At 40.9% G+C, this 18,157-nt stretch overlaps 1 protein-coding gene across 3 annotated transcripts in view; it reads right to left on the bottom strand.

The window, feature by feature from the left end:
• Positions 1–3,257: 3,257 nt before the first annotated feature.
• LOC136876976 (homeobox protein OTX2) overlaps positions 3,258–18,157 on the bottom strand; it is a 536,701-nt gene continuing 521,801 nt past the window's right edge. For all 3 annotated transcript variants that reach the window (XM_067150749.2, XM_067150750.2, XM_067150751.2), the window contains one exon: positions 3,258–5,771. In XM_067150749.2, coding sequence (XP_067006850.1) covers positions 4,986–5,771 — 786 coding nt within the window. In that variant the 3' untranslated portion in view covers positions 3,258–4,985. The remainder of the gene's footprint in view (positions 5,772–18,157) is intronic.

Here is an 18,157-nt window from a genome sequence, read left to right as displayed (position 1 = left end):
AGAAACATCAGAAATTTTGCGGGAGATAATAACATGACGATCGTTTGCTCCCATAGGTTATTGGGAACACCGAGTGGCTGTAACGTGCGTTGCTGATATCATATGGTCACTTCGTATTTTCAATTTTTCTCATATTTCAGATACATGTGGTGAAAAATGGTAATAATTCAGGGGGTTAGCCAAGTGGGGGGGGGATAGTTTACTGGGGGTTAGGACCCTCCTCCCACCACCCGTCCCATGGAAATTTTCCAAAATTGAAAGAAACAGAAACTGACAATAAACTGAATAAACATTCACAGACATAATTATAGAACCAACAGATCTGTTGAATATATATGTTGTAAGAAGCCTCGAAAGATGTATTTTAGATTGTAAGCTGAACATACCATATACTGTAAAGCTGTTGACCTTAATCGTATTGTTCTAGTTCTGTATTTTAATGTAAGAGTTTGTAGTGTACTTCAGTCTGAATATCAGCATAATTCTAGCATATGCACACCACACAGGCACAAGCACCTTTATTGTGTTCATCATCTGCCTCCAATCAGCCAATCCTGGCTACACTACTGGTGTGTACAATTAAACTGTCAGTTCTTCGTCTAGAACCCTTACACATGAGCTACCTTGCATATCAACTGTCTTGTTTTCAGTCCGTTCACAGTTGTGGCATACCTTATTTCTGTGATGAAGCTGGTTTTCTTTTCAAGAGGTTTAACGCCCCACTAACTCATCGAAGGTTTTTGGCGAAGCAAGTATGGGAAAGGTCTGGGATTGGGAAGGTAATGGTCGTGGCCTTAATGAAAATACAGCCCCAGAATTTGCCTGGTGTAAAAATGAGGTAACCACGGAAGACCATCTTGGGGCTGGCGACCGTGGGATTCGAACATACCATCTCCCAAATGCAAGTTTACAGCTATGCGTCACTAACCGCACGGCCAACTTGCACGGTTACACACTCTGTCCCATCAGAGATGGATCCAGGCATACAGATTATCTGGTAAATGAAATGAACTGGCGTATGACTTTTAGTGCCGGGAGTGTCCGAGGACAAGTTCGGCTCGCCAGATGAAGTATTTTTATTTGGCTCCCGTAGGCGACCTGCGCATCGTGATGAGGATGAATTGATGATAAAGACGACACATACACCCAGCCCCCGTGCCGGAGAAATTAATCCCTGTCGGGATTCGAACCCGGGACCCCTGGACCAAAGACCAGCACGCTAACCATTTAGCCATGGAGCCGGACAGATTATCTGGTATTGTGTTATAATACGTTTAGCTCGCTTTGAGTGACATATAATTTATGTACCTATTTCTTCTCCTTCTTTTATGACCTCACAGGATCACTTTAGTCAGTCCATCGTTCAGGTCTCTTTGAAGAGATTTTTCGGGCTTTGCGGTCCTCCCAGTACTTCTTCAGACTCTCCCATCTTCGTGCCCTTTCCTCGCTTGAAAATATGCGTGTTGTTGGATTGTTTCGTGTAAGGGTAAAGTGGAGGTTTTATTTGTGGTGTCTTCTGTTGTAAGGCCTATTTCCTTCATATCCTCTCTTACTTATCTGATCCACTTACATCCTGTTGTGGTGTTTTTGAGACGAGATTGTGTTGAACTAGTTGTTTCAGAAGTCTCGAATCCTTCATCCTCATGATATGTCCAAAGAATCCCAGTCTATTCTTACGCATAGTATCTATAATGGGTTCTAGCTCTTTGTACACGACTTTGTTAGGTATTATCCGCCACTGTCCATCTTTCTGGTATTTTTTTTTTGATGCAGGTTCTTCCAATCTTTCTTTCAATTTTCTGAAGTCTGTCAGTCTTTGATTGTTTATTCAGGTGAAAAAGTTTTTCTGCTGCATATTTATCTTATTGAACAATTTGCAGAATAACATATGCTCGAGCTGTGTACCATCGCATGGAAACTCATTCTCTCAAATCAGCTGATCTGAATTGGAAACTACAGCTCAGCTGTTTTTCTTTCTCGCTGAATCCGTGATGTTATTTCTTACGAATATTGGAAAAGAGAACACAAAGCAAAAGATAGATAGATAGATAGATAGATAGATAGATATAAAAATGTCTTTATTGGCGTAGTTGAGGTCATTAGGCCTTCCCTTACACTTATACTTCACTCCATAAAGTGAAAAGTACTCGAGCTAAATATATTTTTTTCTGTCTCTGTATATCCTAAATGAGCCTGATTTCTTCTTTCGTTTTAACAATCAATTCAGCTTGTTCGCTCTCTTACTGAGGTCTACCGTCGAGTATACGTTTCTTTAAATCCGTTATTGTTGTTGATGATGATGATCATCATTTGAAAACTCGTGTGTATTATTTGATAAGCCGTTTTCCATTATGAGAAAATGACTAAACAGATTTCAATGAGCGAACCATCAATTTAAAGAGTGCAATCTGAGAGTTCTCGAAGGAATACTGTAGTTAAAATTTCTTAAAATAATTCCAAGGTCTTTCGCTAGGTACCATGGTTGCGTCTAGGCACCAAGTGCCAGTAGCTATCTTCGCTACTAGACCTGTAGTGGGAGAATCACCAGTTTCTTTTTATTTCAATTTTTGCTAGTAGTTTAACGTGGCATGAACTGACAGGTTTTCGGCGACGATAGGATAAGAAAAGGCTTGGATAGGGAAATAATCTGCCCTAGTCTTAATTAAGGTGTAAAAACAGGTAACCATAGAAAGGTATCATCAGGGCTGGCGATGGTGAGGTTCGAACCAACCATCTCCCAAATACAAGGTTTCAGCCCTTAGTTTAATTTAGTGCAGTGCAATGCAGGGTGAAGTAAAGGATGTTTGAACAAAGTCAATAGCATTATACGCACAACAGGGTTAGGCTATGCATAGACTAGTAGAGTATAAGCTCCCTGAGAAAGAGAGTAGACAAGCCACTTTTCTCCCTCTTATCCTAATCTAGCCTGATGTATAATTCTGTTTAATAATCACTCACCACGTGCGCTATTTTACTGAAGTTTACCGTAAAGTAAACGAATTTTAAATGCATTGATAACACCAGTATTTATTATTTTTATTAATATTACTAATAATAATGATATTAATAATATGAATAATAATAATAATAATAATATACTTACCGCCATTCCTGATGTGATTCCTTAGAAAGCTGTAATTATTGTGGTTCGTATTTCAGTTGAATTTCGAAATATTCCTTTTGTGAAACAGGAAGTGATGAAATCATATACAGTAGTCATAGCACAGTATATTGTAAACATTAAGAGGTGACAATTTGAATTTAATAATGTTATCTGGTACAAAGTGGTTCGAGAGAAGGCTTGAGGTTCGTTTAGAGTACGAAGACACTCGCTGACAAAACAGTGAATGAATTCATCTATTACTAAAGTAAAACATAATAGAACCTTCCTAATTTCATTATGGATAAAATGATCTGTGAAACATGGTAGTTTGGAATTGAGATAATATAGCAATTTATTATGAAATAAAATATTACGAAGCACTAACATGCAGAGTCGGAGTATGATAGTTTTGTGTGTGGGCAAGATAAAACAGTCTGATCACTGAAGAAAAATTCTGATACCACAACCAGCCTAATTTAAAATTCGTGAATTGATTTAAGTACAAAGAAAAAAGTGCTTAGCTATAAGTTTGTAGATAAAATAAGTGTGTTAGTCTTTTGTTTTATTTTGTACATGGACTCACACAATGTATTTCTTCGATGACTGTCCGCTTGTTATATACGCCACATCGTTGTGACAAGTTGTCATAATGTTTTGTGCTGGTTCCAAACGTTCCAGACCAGCAATCGTTTATTTTCTTGTACACCAATTGACACACGCTTCAAACACACAACCAATTGCTTTGTCCCATAATCTTTTAAATGCAGGCAGTATGATTTGCACGCTTACTAAAACTTTGTTGTCAAGCAGATGAAACTAATGTAGGCACCGTATTGACTTGAACATATTTTTATCATTTATAATAAAGTTCTTTAAATGATATTTAGTGTTATTTTTGTAGCAGTAGCAAAGTAAAATATATTTTTCCAAGCCTCGGCAGTGCTGGACATGGTTATGTTTCCCAGAGAGTTCAGATGAATTTAAAATATTGATCATGTCCACGCTATTTGAGATTAAGAAGTGTGTGTGTGAATATTGCGACTGTTATTTCTAAAAAAAAAAAATTCAACAGCTGACACATTCTTCCATGTGAAACACCCAACCTATAAATTCACAATTTCATCAGTCTATTTGTACAATAATAGTGGAACATAAATCACAAATATGGTAGCAGAATCACAGATTTCTTTGAATGACAGTTAATCAATAGCATCTCTTCAAATTAGTTCTTGACATAAATTAAATGAGAAATACCTCTCCCATTGTTTTCTAAAACAAACTTCCTTCATTTGTAATCTTTGAGACTTATAACTAAACGATCTGTACATGTAATATTGTGATTACGAAGGCTAGCCTTTTTATGTGAAAATTCATTTGATTATTACAAAATATCAAAATCTATCTTTTGTAATAGTTTTAACTTCTTTTTTTTTTGCTGGGGTTCACAAAACAGAAGTCAGGTCCGTGAACGTTAAATTACACCGACTGACGTGGTAAACACAATGCACATTCAGACAGGGCTGCTGAAATTTAACCAGCGACTTTACCGTACCACGAATTTGTAACAAGATATCTTCAAGAACATCAAGTATTTTAGCTGTCTTGTTCAAACATCAAAGCCTTATTTTCTATAAATAAATATATCAACTTCGACAATGCAACGTGAACCTTTGATCAAATATCTCCATTCTGTTTCCTTTGAGTGAGTGTCGCCGGGAAACTGGACGCAAAATCTGCTAAACGGTTGTGTTCTAATTAATTGGTCTTGTGCAATACAAAGCAGCCCGCTGCTTCTCTGAGAGGAATCTTCATTTCACAAGGGCTCTTAATCCGTACTGGAATGACATATTTCTCCGAATTCGTGCCTAACCTGCTGCCTGTGTTACACCATCTGGTATTTGTCCGGCGTGAACTGATAGTCCAGGCTGCAATCACCGTGTCTGCTATTGTTAAAACTTTGGTGGTGTGATCCGACACTCATACCAGAGTATGGGGGCATCTGTGGATGGTTGAATCCATGAGCAACCATATGGTTATGTGGGGAGTAGTGCTGAGCGAGGTTTGAAGCGGCTCCAGAACCACTTCCCATCTGGTGGTGGGGCACTGTCGGTGGTGGAGGGAAGTAGTCAACGCCCATGTTGCCGTAGTAGGAGCTGTAACTCTGGGAGTAGCAGTGTGGCGAGGTCGGGGTGGAAGCTGGTGTCGCTCCCCAGCACAGACCGTTGTATGAAGATGTCCCGCTCGTACTGCTGTCATGCTGGTAGCCTACGGTGCTCCCCGGTGTGATCGGCGGACTAGGGGTTGTGATGACCGAAGACGGCGCGCTGCTGCCTCCTCCTCCCCCACCTGCACCTGTGCTGCTCCCAAGTGGAGTGGCGGGCCCACGATGAGGAGGAGGCTGATGCTGCTGGAAGCTCGACAACCCCACTGGGGATGGTTCTTTCTTGAGGATGATCGAGGCAGGAGGAGACACACTGTTACTGGGCGCTGGTGGAGGGATCACGGATGTGGGAGGCGAACTCTTGGACACCTTGATCTTCCCAGCCGAAGAACCGCTGGAGACTCGTGGTGTCTTCGTACCACTAGCCACACCAAGGCTGTTCTGTTGCTGCTGTTGCTGTTGTTGCATCTGCTGACGACATTTGGCCCGACGATTCTTGAACCACACCTGCAGACAAAATACATATACGATTAGTCCAAAGTCTTGTTTCCACCTTCTCAGAAAAAGAACACTGACAGAATTTCAAACCAACTCAGTTAAGTTTCTTTACCAAGAGTATTAAATGATTATCAATAATTATGACCATCACTCTGGTGTAGGGTAATGTGGCTGCCTCTTACCCCGTAGACAGGGGGTTGATTCTCATTTCATTTAAAGATTTTATCCTGAATTGAATACTGGAGCAGGATTCACTAAGCCTTGAGACAAACTGAGGAGCTGTCTGATATGAGAAACAGTGGAACCGGTCCCTGATTGGCTTTAATGAAACTGAGGAAAACGCCCACCGACATTCCAATCTACAGGCCACTTAACAGGGCAGCAGCAATTTGATAGGCCAAAGTTCTTAGTGGGCTGCATGTGTCATGGCCCTTGTGAACTTGTATTCACTTTGGTGCGAAAGTAAATTAATAGCAATAATAATTCTAATGGTAAAATACGAAATGCGCTGGCTATGTAGCGTAGTGGATTAGGTGTTCACTTTCTATTTTTAGGATTGTGGGATCACGTTCCAGTACTGGCAATTAGTATTAGAGTGATTTAAACTGGAATATGTGTGTCAGCATATTAGTAGCAAGTTAAAGAATAAAGAATCTCTTTTTGGTCAAACGTCTGGCAGTCCGACGTCTCCTGAAAATCTACAACAAAGGGATGTTAAACACAATTATTATTATTATTATTATTATTATTATTATTATTATTATTATTATTATTATTATTATTGAAATTTCACGACCGCATTGTAATCGAAACCGACTTTGAACATTGACATCTCTTCAACACGTAGGCCTACTAAATGTACGTAACACGACCTAATAGGTTGAAAGTCGGTTTCGGTTATTATTATTATTATTATTAGTAGTAGTAGTAGTAGTAGTAGTTTGTGCATATGGCCCTGAGGTTCACTTACCCTACACCAAATATGAGTACCAGGTTAATTCCTAGGGGCAAAGGTGGCTGGGCGGTATATATATTACAATTTGCTTTACGTCGCACCGACACAGATAGGGTATTATGGCGACGATGGGATAGGAAAGGGTTAGGAGTGGGAACGAAGCGACCGTGGCCTTAATTAAGGTACAGCCCATCATTTGCCTCGTGTGAAAATGGAAAACCACCTTCAGGGCTGCCGACAATGGGGCTCGAACTCACTATTTCCCGAATGCAAGCCGGGCGTTGAGCAAACCATTCCACCCCATCAGGTGCCGAGGTTACGGATAGTCGAAGCCTTTACCTTCCACCTCTCCAAGGCCTTCATAACGACAATAGCGTGAATTTCATTTTCTAAAATTAAACGTGCATTGAATGAGACTCGAACTGCGAGAGCTTTAGTGAGAAGCCATTGACTATGACACGCCGCTGCATTACAATGTGTTCAAATTTTGTTAAGTAGGGTTATGTCTTTTGGTATCCACTTTCTGAGCGGCAAACATCACCTTTCTTAAACTTTTACCATTAAGCCCCAACGTGCAAACGTTCCCAGTAAGTTACAATACAATTAACACGTTCGCGGCCGATGACGACACACGTGCGTCACACTCCGCGCCAAATATTAAAAGTTGTATTTCCGCCAATATGTGTGTAAACAAACAGACCTCTTATCTGTGCATTGTTATGGTGTTATTAAACATATGCGCCATCCGGGCATCAGGTTGTTAGTTACAATCTCTGTAGCCATTACAAGTCGGCATACGTTTCTGCGATGTCAATAGAGAACAGTAAAGTTTCAGAACCTTCTCTCCGGAAGAAATCCCGTCTTAGCGGGATAAACAGGTGATTTGCAATTAATGATGATAGTCTGGAAGCTCTCCTGAACGCTAGTTACAGTGACAGCAGTGTGAAAAGTGACTGTAGCCATCTGAGTGAGAATCTTAATCACGGATGTGTGTGTCGAGTGCCTACTCCCAATTCTCACATTACAAAAGATGAGGAAGACGTAAGTAATATCTCATCTCGAAATCTCCCGCCAAATAACATGAGCAAAATTTCAGGGGTCATTTCTTGGGAGTTCAGATTCGTCCTCAATGAAACAGATAAACTTTATTGGTCGGCCGGAAATGAAGGTTCCACTGCCAAGTAACGCGAAACCCATTAATTATTTTCGCTTGCTTGCAGATGACAACTTGCTGAATAACATTGTAACTGAATGTAACGCATTTGCAGAAGACTTATTTTTGCGAGGAAATGTTACTGAAATGTAGCACACTGTTTTGACTAGTTACATTGTACAGCTTATGGAATAGGCCTACATTGTTCATACAGCAATAATACGATTCTACTGCACAGTATCTTTGTGTGAAATGTTCAAAAACTTATTTTTCTATTGTAAAGAAGTTCTACATTCGAACAAAACATTATTTTCCTCGTTCCACTTCATTACCAGTCAAACGGCACCGAAGACGAAAAATTCATCGGTAGTGCCGCTGACGCAGCGTGTGCGTCATGGCTCGTATGCACATAAATAATATTGAAATAATTAAAATAATAATCTAAATTTCATAAGGACATAGAAATGAAGTCCTTTAAGCAAAAAAGAAAAAAAAATTACGGTACCACGGTAATGGTTGCCGATATCCGAGCGGCCGCGAACGTGTTAAGTAAGATGGCAATACAGTACACATGCTCAAATCGAACGGACATGTAGTAGTACAGCATAGAATATAAGCTAAAACAAAAATAGAATCAACACACAATTTCAGACCAGTGAAAATGTTTAGCAGACTCGGAAAGAGATGATGTGTTTTGTGTGATTTCATTAGGCTAGGCTAGATAAGATTTCAACTCCCGATAGACCTTCTTTTCCTTTTTTACAATTTGAGCGTGTTATGCTAACATCGTGGCAGGACCGCCTCCATGTGTCTGTTCAGAAAAAGTCACAAAATTGGTTTATGTCGAAAAAAAACCATTCAGAGAATCTGGAAGAAAGAAATTATTACTCGAGAAATTTCCTGAAAATCACATCACTGTTTCTTAAGCAGAAAATGACAGTCTGAAAAGAGCCTTCGTGCGGGGTTTTCTTCGCCATTTTCTGTTTTTCCTCTTATAAGTTCTGCAGAGGGTCAGAAAAGTTTCTAAATTACTTTATCATGAGAAGGGATCATCCTGTCAAAATAGAGGGATGTCTATTCTGTGGTTGGCTTCTCATCACCTGTCCCTCAGGCACGTGTTACTTTCATCCAGGGTCGCCTTAGTGACCAGTTAAATATTTAAGGGACGTCTTATTCAAACTACGGGCAGATTAAACCTGTTTAAATACAAGAGCAGGTTGTTTAAAGTCTCTGAGGAGCAGGTGAATAATCTGGAGTAGTCTCCTTGTGGTCCCCAGATCTGCTCCGGCTTTCTGAGAAATGCAACTTTTATGAGCGAAGATCTAGCGTCCTTCCTTTTTCTATATTTGATGTGGTCTCGCTCGTCGCGCTAGCCCATTGTTGTTTCCGCCAGTGTCGCCGCAGCATGGCCCTTTATGGTGCAGCTTCCATTAGCTGCAAGAGGATTAGTCGTAGAGAATAAAGCCGGCCCGGCCAGCACAGGGGCGACAAGACAGGGGTGTCAATGACTGTGCCAATGTTTGTCAGTTCCTCGATGATATAATGAAATCACATCAACTGTTTGAAATGGCTTCACCGTGGAGACAGGGGGAGATAGACGCAAAGAAGAAAGAAAAAATATCTCTTTTCTCCCCGCCTCTTCCCTTGTCATAGCTGTAGGGGGAGAGTGTAGGGGCGCAGTGGAGCGAACAGACAAATTGAGTTTCAATTTTCGCAATGAATTGCCAAAGCTGATCGGGTGATGTACCAACACCGTTGTTGTGATTGGAGCGTTGGGAAAGCAGCCCTCGGGGCGCAGCTGTTAGAGGAGGGAGACAGCCATCTCAGGTACTCCCCGTCAGCATTCGTCTTACTTTGATTCCCTATTTTGCTATTAAGGGGAAATATAACTGAACTATGAATTTTGACCGAAGAATCAACCTACTTTATGCTATTCTGAACAAACTGCCTAATCAATCGTACTGATAAAATGGTTCTCCGTCCAAGCTGCACAAATAGATCAGTGGTAGAGAGTCCAACTCATGATCTCAAGCTTACGGGTTCGATTCCGGCAGAGGTAATCTATTTCTGAAGGGTGGTCAAAAATACTGGCACTCCACATCATTGTCGTTAGCGTGTTGGCACCTGAACTACTTTTAAAAAAATGCAACATAAATCAATAAACAGGGTTAACTTCTTTTCCTAAGATGTTAGACCAAAATAACTTAGAATCAATTGAAGATGTCGGCATTCAGTTTTCATTGTTTTAACTGATATTAAGGGGCTAATAAAACATTCTGATATATATATTTGCTTTACGTCGCATCGACACAGATAGGTCTTACGGAAGAGGCCGTGGCCTTAATTAAGGTACAGCCCCACCATTTACCTGGTGTGAAAATGGGAAATCACGGAAAACCATCTTCAGGGCTGCCGACAGTGGGGTTCGAACCTGCTCACAGCTGCGCGGCCCTAACCGCACGGCCAACTCGCCCGGTGAGCTATATTTTAACGTGGGATTATTGCTAACGAAGATATCGACACCAACTTTACTTTATTCTATAACGTAACTATATAATTTGATACTAGCAGATAGGGACCACCACCTGTTGCCATTTCTTGATGGATGCAGTATTTTTGTATCCGTCTCTTGGCACAGGCCAGAGCAAAGTGTAGCTTCTCCCGAAGTCCCAGTCTCATCCATGGCTGTGACAATATGGAAGCTGCTGGGGTATGGGTGGTGCTGAGTAATGACATTTGGAGCACGACTAGTGTCAGAGTGTTACGACAGGTGTTGCTCAGAGGATCAGTCGTGCTGCAGTAGCACCTTCTGGTCCAGTGAGGAAAGCAATGGCAAACTACCTCACTCCTCATCTTGCCTAGTACGCCTCATTTGGGCTCTACCATTGGTATTTGCAGTTTCCTTATAACTGCATAGCCTTTGGTGGTGCTATTAGAGGATCCAACCAGCCTCTGGGCTGATGACCTAACAGACAGACAGATAGGGACCTCCGTAGCTCAGGCGGCAGCGTACCGGCCTTTCACCACTGGGTTTCGTGGTTCAAATCCCGGTCACTCCATGTGAGATTTGTGCTGAACAAAGCGGAGGCGGGACAGGTTTTTCTCCGGGTACTCCGCTTTTCCCTGTTATCTTTCCTTCCGACAACACTTTACATGATCGTTTGATTTCCTCTGTTAGTCGTTAATCAATGCCCCAGAGGAGTGCGACAGGCTTCGGCAGCCAGCACAATTCCTATGCTCGCCGCTAGATGAGGGCTTCTATTCTATTCCTGACTCGAATGACTAGAAACAGGCTGTGGATTTTCACTAGTAGATAAGTTCGTTCTATTATGACTTCAGACATCTGATTAAATCATAGTCCGGCTCCATGGCTAAATGGTTAGCGTGCTGGCCTTTGGTCACAGGGGTCCCGGATTCGATTCCCGGCAGGGTCGGGAATTTTAACCAACATTGGTTAATTTCTCTGACACGGGGGCTGGGTGTATGTGTTGTCTTCATCATCATTTCATCCTCATGCCGACGCACAGGTCGCCTACGGGAGTCAAATCAAAAGACCTGCACCTGGGAAGCCAAGCTGACCTCGGACACTCCCGGCACAAAAAGCCATACGCCATTACATTTCATTAAATCATACATGAAACAATAACGATATATTTTTGAAAATCAACAATAGTACTTCAACTTGATGTTCTAGTAGCTCAGAAAGACCGTTCGGGATTATTAGTTTGATCTGAGGGCTTGTTCGATGTCCACTCAGACTACGTGATTAGCTTATTATAGTTGAGGAGACTTGAGATAGCGGTCAGATCTAAAAAGGCAAGACAAATGTTCGAGAGGATTCGGTGCGCTGACCATGCATAACCTCGTAATCTGCACGCCTTCGACCTGAGCAGTTATCGCTTGGTAGGCTAAGGTCCATCAGAGCTGTTGCTCCATGAGGGTTTATTAACTGAAAGGAAAAGTCAATATTCCAGACTACACGTGCTTTTTCCAGTTTTTAGATAAGAGAATTAAGTAAACATAATAATTATTATAATATATAATTAATAATAATTATCATTATTATCATCATCCGACTGATTGGCTCAATGGTCAGCGATGAGGCCTTCGGTTCAGAGGGTACCGGGTTCGATTCCCGGCCGGTTCGGGGCTTTTAATCGTGTTTGATTAATTCTTCTGGCTCGGGTACTGGGTTCTTGTGTCTGTTCCAAGGCTTTCCGCTTCATATTCAGACAACACACTATCAATCACCACAGAAACATGCAATAGTGATTACATCCTTCCATATAATGTTGGCGTCAGGAAGGGCATCCAGCCGTAAAACAAGGCCAAACCCACATACATACATACATACATACATACATACATACATACATACATACATACATACATACATACATACATACATACATACATACATACATACGTGTTATACAGTTGTAGAGAAAGTGGTAGGAAAGCATTATTGTTATTATTATTGTTATTATTATTATTATTATTATTATTATTATTATTATTATTATTACAGGCAACTGCCAGCTGCTAATAAAAACTTCCTTCACTTTCTCATATTCTACTCTCTTTCTTTCTTTCTTTCTTTCTTTCTTTCTTTCTTTCCTCTTTTGCCAGTATTCATTCATTGTCCGGCTCGCTCTTGCCCATCCTTCTTCCAAGAACATCTTATTTGTTCTTCCTAGCTTCTCTCAGGGCAGATTCTTTACCACTGCAGATTTCATTCTTGCTTGATCTCACGCATTTCTAGATCTTGATGGATTTCTTTCACATTGTTTTGGCATATCCACAGAAAACCACTGTCCTCTTTTTTACTGAGGTTGAGATTTTTTCAGACGTTTAACGTAACTCGTGGTTCGGGCTAATGCGTAATATAAATTATTTAAATTCGTTGTCTATTAGTTTTCTCTTTGCTTTTTTTTTACGTCCGAGGATCTTTATTTTTCTCTTTCTTTTTTTCTCTTTCTTTCTTTCTTTCTTTCTTTCTTTCTTTCTTTTCTATTTCTGTAAATCCATTCTTGGCAATTGTCTCTGCTGCATACAGGTATTGCACTTTGCACTTTTACTAATGTATTGGAACGTCCGAATCTATCTGGTATGACAGATTCGGATTTATATGTCTTTTGTGATAGCCTGAATGCTATTTCCATCTTTCTTGTTCCCTCTTCAATTGCTGCCTTTTGATACATTCCGGGTCAGAATGTCACTGAAGCACTTGTACTTATGTACAACAATTTGTTTTACGTCGCAACGCCTCAGACAGGTCTTTCGCAAACAATGGGTTAGGAAAAGGCTGCTTGTGGTGACAACGAGGCAACCATCCTTTAAGTAACACTAATCAGAGAGAAAAATGGAAGGGATCCGACACTTCGAAAAATGAAGGTATCTGCCAAATAAAGAAATCGATAGAGTCCCTCCTAGGCCTCGAGTACTCTAATACCGCCGGGATCGAAAAAAACAACAAGAGTTGACCAAGGGAGGTCGTACAGGATAGATGAAAGTGAGGAGCCTGGTACAAGTACGTGGAATCAATGCCAGGACTCAGTTCAGAGACCCGTGGTCGCCAACCCACGCTGCCAAGTTGAGAGCCCCTGGAGCCACTTTTAGTCGCCTCTTACGATAGGCAGGGGATACCGTGGGTGTTATTCTACCACCCCCACCCACAGGGGTGGAAAAGGCTGACTAGAAAAGAAGCGACCCTGGTCTTAATATTATACTAAGGTGTGTAAATGGGAAACCACGGTAAACCATCTTAAGGGCTGCCGACAGAGGGGTTTGAACCCACTATCTCCCACATACGTAATCCAAAACACGTAACCACTCGCTCGATCTGGACTCTTTTAATAACGTCATGTTTGATCTTTATTGTCAGGATCGGATCTTTGGCATTCATGCTCATGTACTCTGTCTTTTCAAAGGACATCTGCAATCCTGTCGTAGACTTCTGACTGTTTAGCTGCAATTTTTAGGTCCTTTTCAAACAACACAATATAGTATAATAAAAATCTTCCGGGCTATTATGCCGTGGTCCACTCCTCTCATTTCTTCCAGACGTTTCGACTACTGCTGCGGTAGTTATCTTCTGTGGCATCGTGTAGATACTCTCTCCTGTATCCCGCTGGCGACTGGCTTCTGGAAGAAACGAGGAGTGGACCACGGCATAATAGCCCGGAAGATTTTTATTATATTGACACCGGCCGTGAAAGCCTTTTACCTTAACACAATATAGTGTACAATTATTATTGAATTAATAACAGAACAATTATCGATACTACCGTAAACGGAACGAATTTTTCGCGTGCAAGAGAAATGACAACATAAACGGATCCGTCTGGCAAATACAGTTCATTCAGAGTCTTGGCCTGCCAAAATGACTGCTGCCCAAACCGATATTCAACTTCAGTGAAATAGTACAATGCAGGCTGCTGGGAGAACTATTATGCGACATAGGAAAGAAAGGAGTACAACTAGGAAATACAGTACATTTATCGAGAGATGACAGGAGATTGTGTAAGAAGGTGGTCGAAAGAGTGAAAAGCACAGAAAGGCAAAAGATAAGAACAGAATGCAACAGCATGAGAACAATGGTAGAATTTTGCAGAATAAGTTACAGTATAACAATAAGATCTGAAATGTTAACTGAAAGGGAAATGAGAAGGATAATTTAGTGGTTACTGTGAGTTCATAAGAGTTTTGCCCTAAGACAGGACGATAAGAAAAACAATCCATTTTGTGCAATAAAGGTATAGAAGTGGCGTGCCTAATACAAGAAAGCAAACAAATTACAAGGAAACAGAAAAAATATAGAGAATGGAAAGAGATGTGTAATACTGAGAATGAACTTGAACTTCACCCTTGTTATGCAACAGATAATGGAAAAAACGGGGAGAACAGCAAAAAGTATGGAACATTGTTAGAGGAATGTGTGGAAAAGGAATTGAGGGAAAGTGAAAACAGAGAAGACCATCTTCAGAGCTATCGACAGTGGAGTTAGAACCCACTATCTCCCGAATCCAAACTGACAGCTACTTAACCCAAACCGCACAGCCACCTGCTCGGTTGTCCCAGATTGCGAAATTAAATCCATTTTTTTTTACAATTTGCTTTACTTCGCACCGAAACAGAAAGATCTTATGGCGACGATGGGATAGGAAAGGCCTAGGAGTGGGAAGGAACTGACCGTGGCCTTAATTAAGGCACAACCCCAGCATTTGCCTGGTGTGAAAATGGCAAACCACGGAAAACCATCTTCGGGACTGCCGACAGTGGGGTTCGAACTTGCAGTCTAAAGGTGCGTCCACACCAAGATGTTTTCGTTAACTTTGTTAATAAACATTGTTAATGAGCAATGCTAATGAACATTTCTGTCTGTTAATAAACAAAATAGCGTGTTCGTTAACTTTTCGAGCATGTTGATAAACAAAATTTCTTTAACGTCTGTGAATGAAACTTTTCATTAACATTTCGTGTTTTCGTTAACATTTCGGTTCGCACATGCGCAAAGACGCAATTAGAACACGCAAATTCATAGCGCGGAATACAATACTTTTATTAATTTTTGAAATCGACTGTCGAATTGCAAGCAACTCATATACACCATACAAATACATAAGTGAAGTGTAGGATCATTGGTAGGAGTCACCAGTCGCTAGGAATCTTCAAGTTATACTTAGTCTAACATTAATGCAGATGACATTCCGATAAATTTGTATCCTTTCTTCCAATTTCAGACTCAATTACTGTCAACAAGAACTGAAAGTCTTGTGGGGACATTCTCAGAAAGTTTTGAAAGCCTGCTGCATCATGAATTGAAAGTTCTGACATAGGCCTAAGTGTCCTCTCCAAACTTTTCCAATATTTTTCTTTGTCACACTTTGCGTCTGCATTTTTCTCTAATTGCACTCATTAAAATAATGAAAGCTGCAGCTGTATTTTCTTCTTCCTGACCTTATCCATTGTAACCTCACAAACAGATATTTTGGTGTGGACACAATGTTAAAGAGGTTTGTTAACAAAAGTTTATTTGGTGTGGACACAATGTTAAAGAGCTTTGTTAACAAAAGTTTATTTGGTGTGGACACAATGTTAAAGAGCTTTGTTAACAAAAGTTTATTTGGTGTGGACACAATGTTAAAGAGCTTTGTTAACAAAAGTTTATTTGGTGTGGACACAATGTTAAAGAGCTTTGTTAACAAAAGTTTATTTGGTGTTGATACAATGTTAAAGAGCTTTGTTAACAAAAGTTTATTTGGTGTGGACACAATGTTAAAGAGCTTTGTTAAAAAAGTTTATTTGGTGTGGACACAATGTTAAAGAGCTTTGTTAACAAAAGTTTATTTGGTGTGGACACAATGTTAAAGAGCTTTGTTAACAAAAGTTTATTTGGCGTGGACACAATGTTAAAGAGCTTTGTTAACAAAAGTTTATTAACATCTTGAGAAATGTTTTTGTTAACATTGTTTATTAACTTTGGTGTGGACTAACCATAAAACGTAAATCATGTTACTCAAGATACTACGGAGCTGTCAAAAAGATTTTAGCAGCATTTTAATATTTCTGTCGCATAAGATAAAACAACAAATTCGCTTTATTGGCATGTATGTTTAATTAAGAAAATAAAAATTGAAAATAAAATTAATTTGGTGACTCTGTACATGGCATGCTGGACGGTGTGATTATGAGCAAATGTGTTTTTTTTACGTCGCACCGACATAGATGGGTCTTAATGGCGACGAAGCAAATATTTTAACGTAGCGCCGTCTAGTTAGCATTTTTGGTGACGATAGGATGGGGAAAGGACTGTGAAGGAAGCATTCGTGACCAGAATTTGCCTAGTGTGAAAATAGGAAACCACAGAAAACCATCTTCACAGCTGCCCACAATGGGTTTCAAACCCGGTAGCTCCTTTATGCAAGTTTTATTAACAAATGTGCATCGAACTTTTGGAATAACAGAGAAAAGAGAACTCGAACATAATATCTTTCATTTAGGCAAAGCAAAGTAAGCTGTGTGAAGAATTTCGTGCAAAATAGAAGTTAACGTGTTCTCCAACAAGAAAGGCTCGTAATGAGGTAAAACAGGATTCTCTCAAAATCATTCTCATAATTTTCATTTTCAGTTAAACAAAATACTGGTGCAAATCCAATGCACCCACACATTTCACCTATACCCCTTTTCTAACTAGGGCCCAATGTGACACAATTTTGGCAGACAGAACACAATTCACCAACCGTAGTCCACCCATTAAACCTCAATGTACGTTACTCTAAAGTACTCTTCGCAAGTTCTCTTTCAGTACTAGTTCGTACTGCCTGACTACTTGACTGAATGGTCATCGTTGAGGCCTTCGGTTCATAGTGTCCCGAGTTCGATTTCTGACTGGTACTGGGTTTTTAATCGTACATTGCGTCCGCCTCCGTAGCGTAATGGTTATTGTTATTAACCACCGTCCTCGGGGGCCCGGGTTAGATTCCCGGTACTGGCAGGAATTTAAGAATGGTAGGAGGGCTGGTGTGTGTTTAGGAGCCGACGACCTTACATGTTAGGCCCCTTTAAAAAACAAGCAGCAGCATCATCACGCCAACGGCCGTAGCCGTGTTGAAATACCGGATCCCGTGAGATCTCCGAAGTTAAGCAACATTGGGCGTGGTCAGAAGTTGGATGGGTTGCCACGCGCTGTTGGTGGGGGGTAAGGGAATGGAGGAGCGGAAAGGAACTGGCCACCCTACCGCACGTAAACTCCGGCTCAGGAACACCTCTGCGGAGGTTCGGACCTGCCTTCGGGGAGTATAACCCTTACCTATCATCATCACGGTATGTGGTTGAAATGGTGCATGCAGCTCACCTCCATTGGGGGTGTGCCTGAAAAGAGCTGCACCACCTCGGGATGAGGACACGAGTTTATTTTAGTCCCGCTCCATGGCTAAACGGTTAGCGTGCTGGCCTTTGGTCCAGAGGATCTCGGGCACGATTCCCGGCCGGGTCGGGGATTTTAAAATTCCTTGGTTAATTCCGATGGCTTGGGGGCTGGGATTGTATGCCGTATTCATTATTAGAATTCATCATGGGTAGGACTCCGTCCCCATAGACGCGTAAGTCACTGCGTATACGGCGTCAAGTCGAAAGACCTGCACGAGGCCTCTTCGGAGGCTACACGCCATTATTATTATTATTATTATTATTATTATTATTTTAGCGTATGTTTATTCCTTTGGCTCGGGGACTGGTTATTTCTGGTTATCATAATACTTTCCTCTTCATACACACACAACATAC

Source organism: Anabrus simplex, chromosome 7 (assembly GCF_040414725.1).
Source record: "Anabrus simplex isolate iqAnaSimp1 chromosome 7, ASM4041472v1, whole genome shotgun sequence".
Taxonomy (NCBI): domain Eukaryota; kingdom Metazoa; phylum Arthropoda; class Insecta; order Orthoptera; family Tettigoniidae; genus Anabrus; species Anabrus simplex.
Note: the sequence above shows the minus strand (reverse complement) of the source record. Positions and strands in the feature narration are given on the sequence as shown.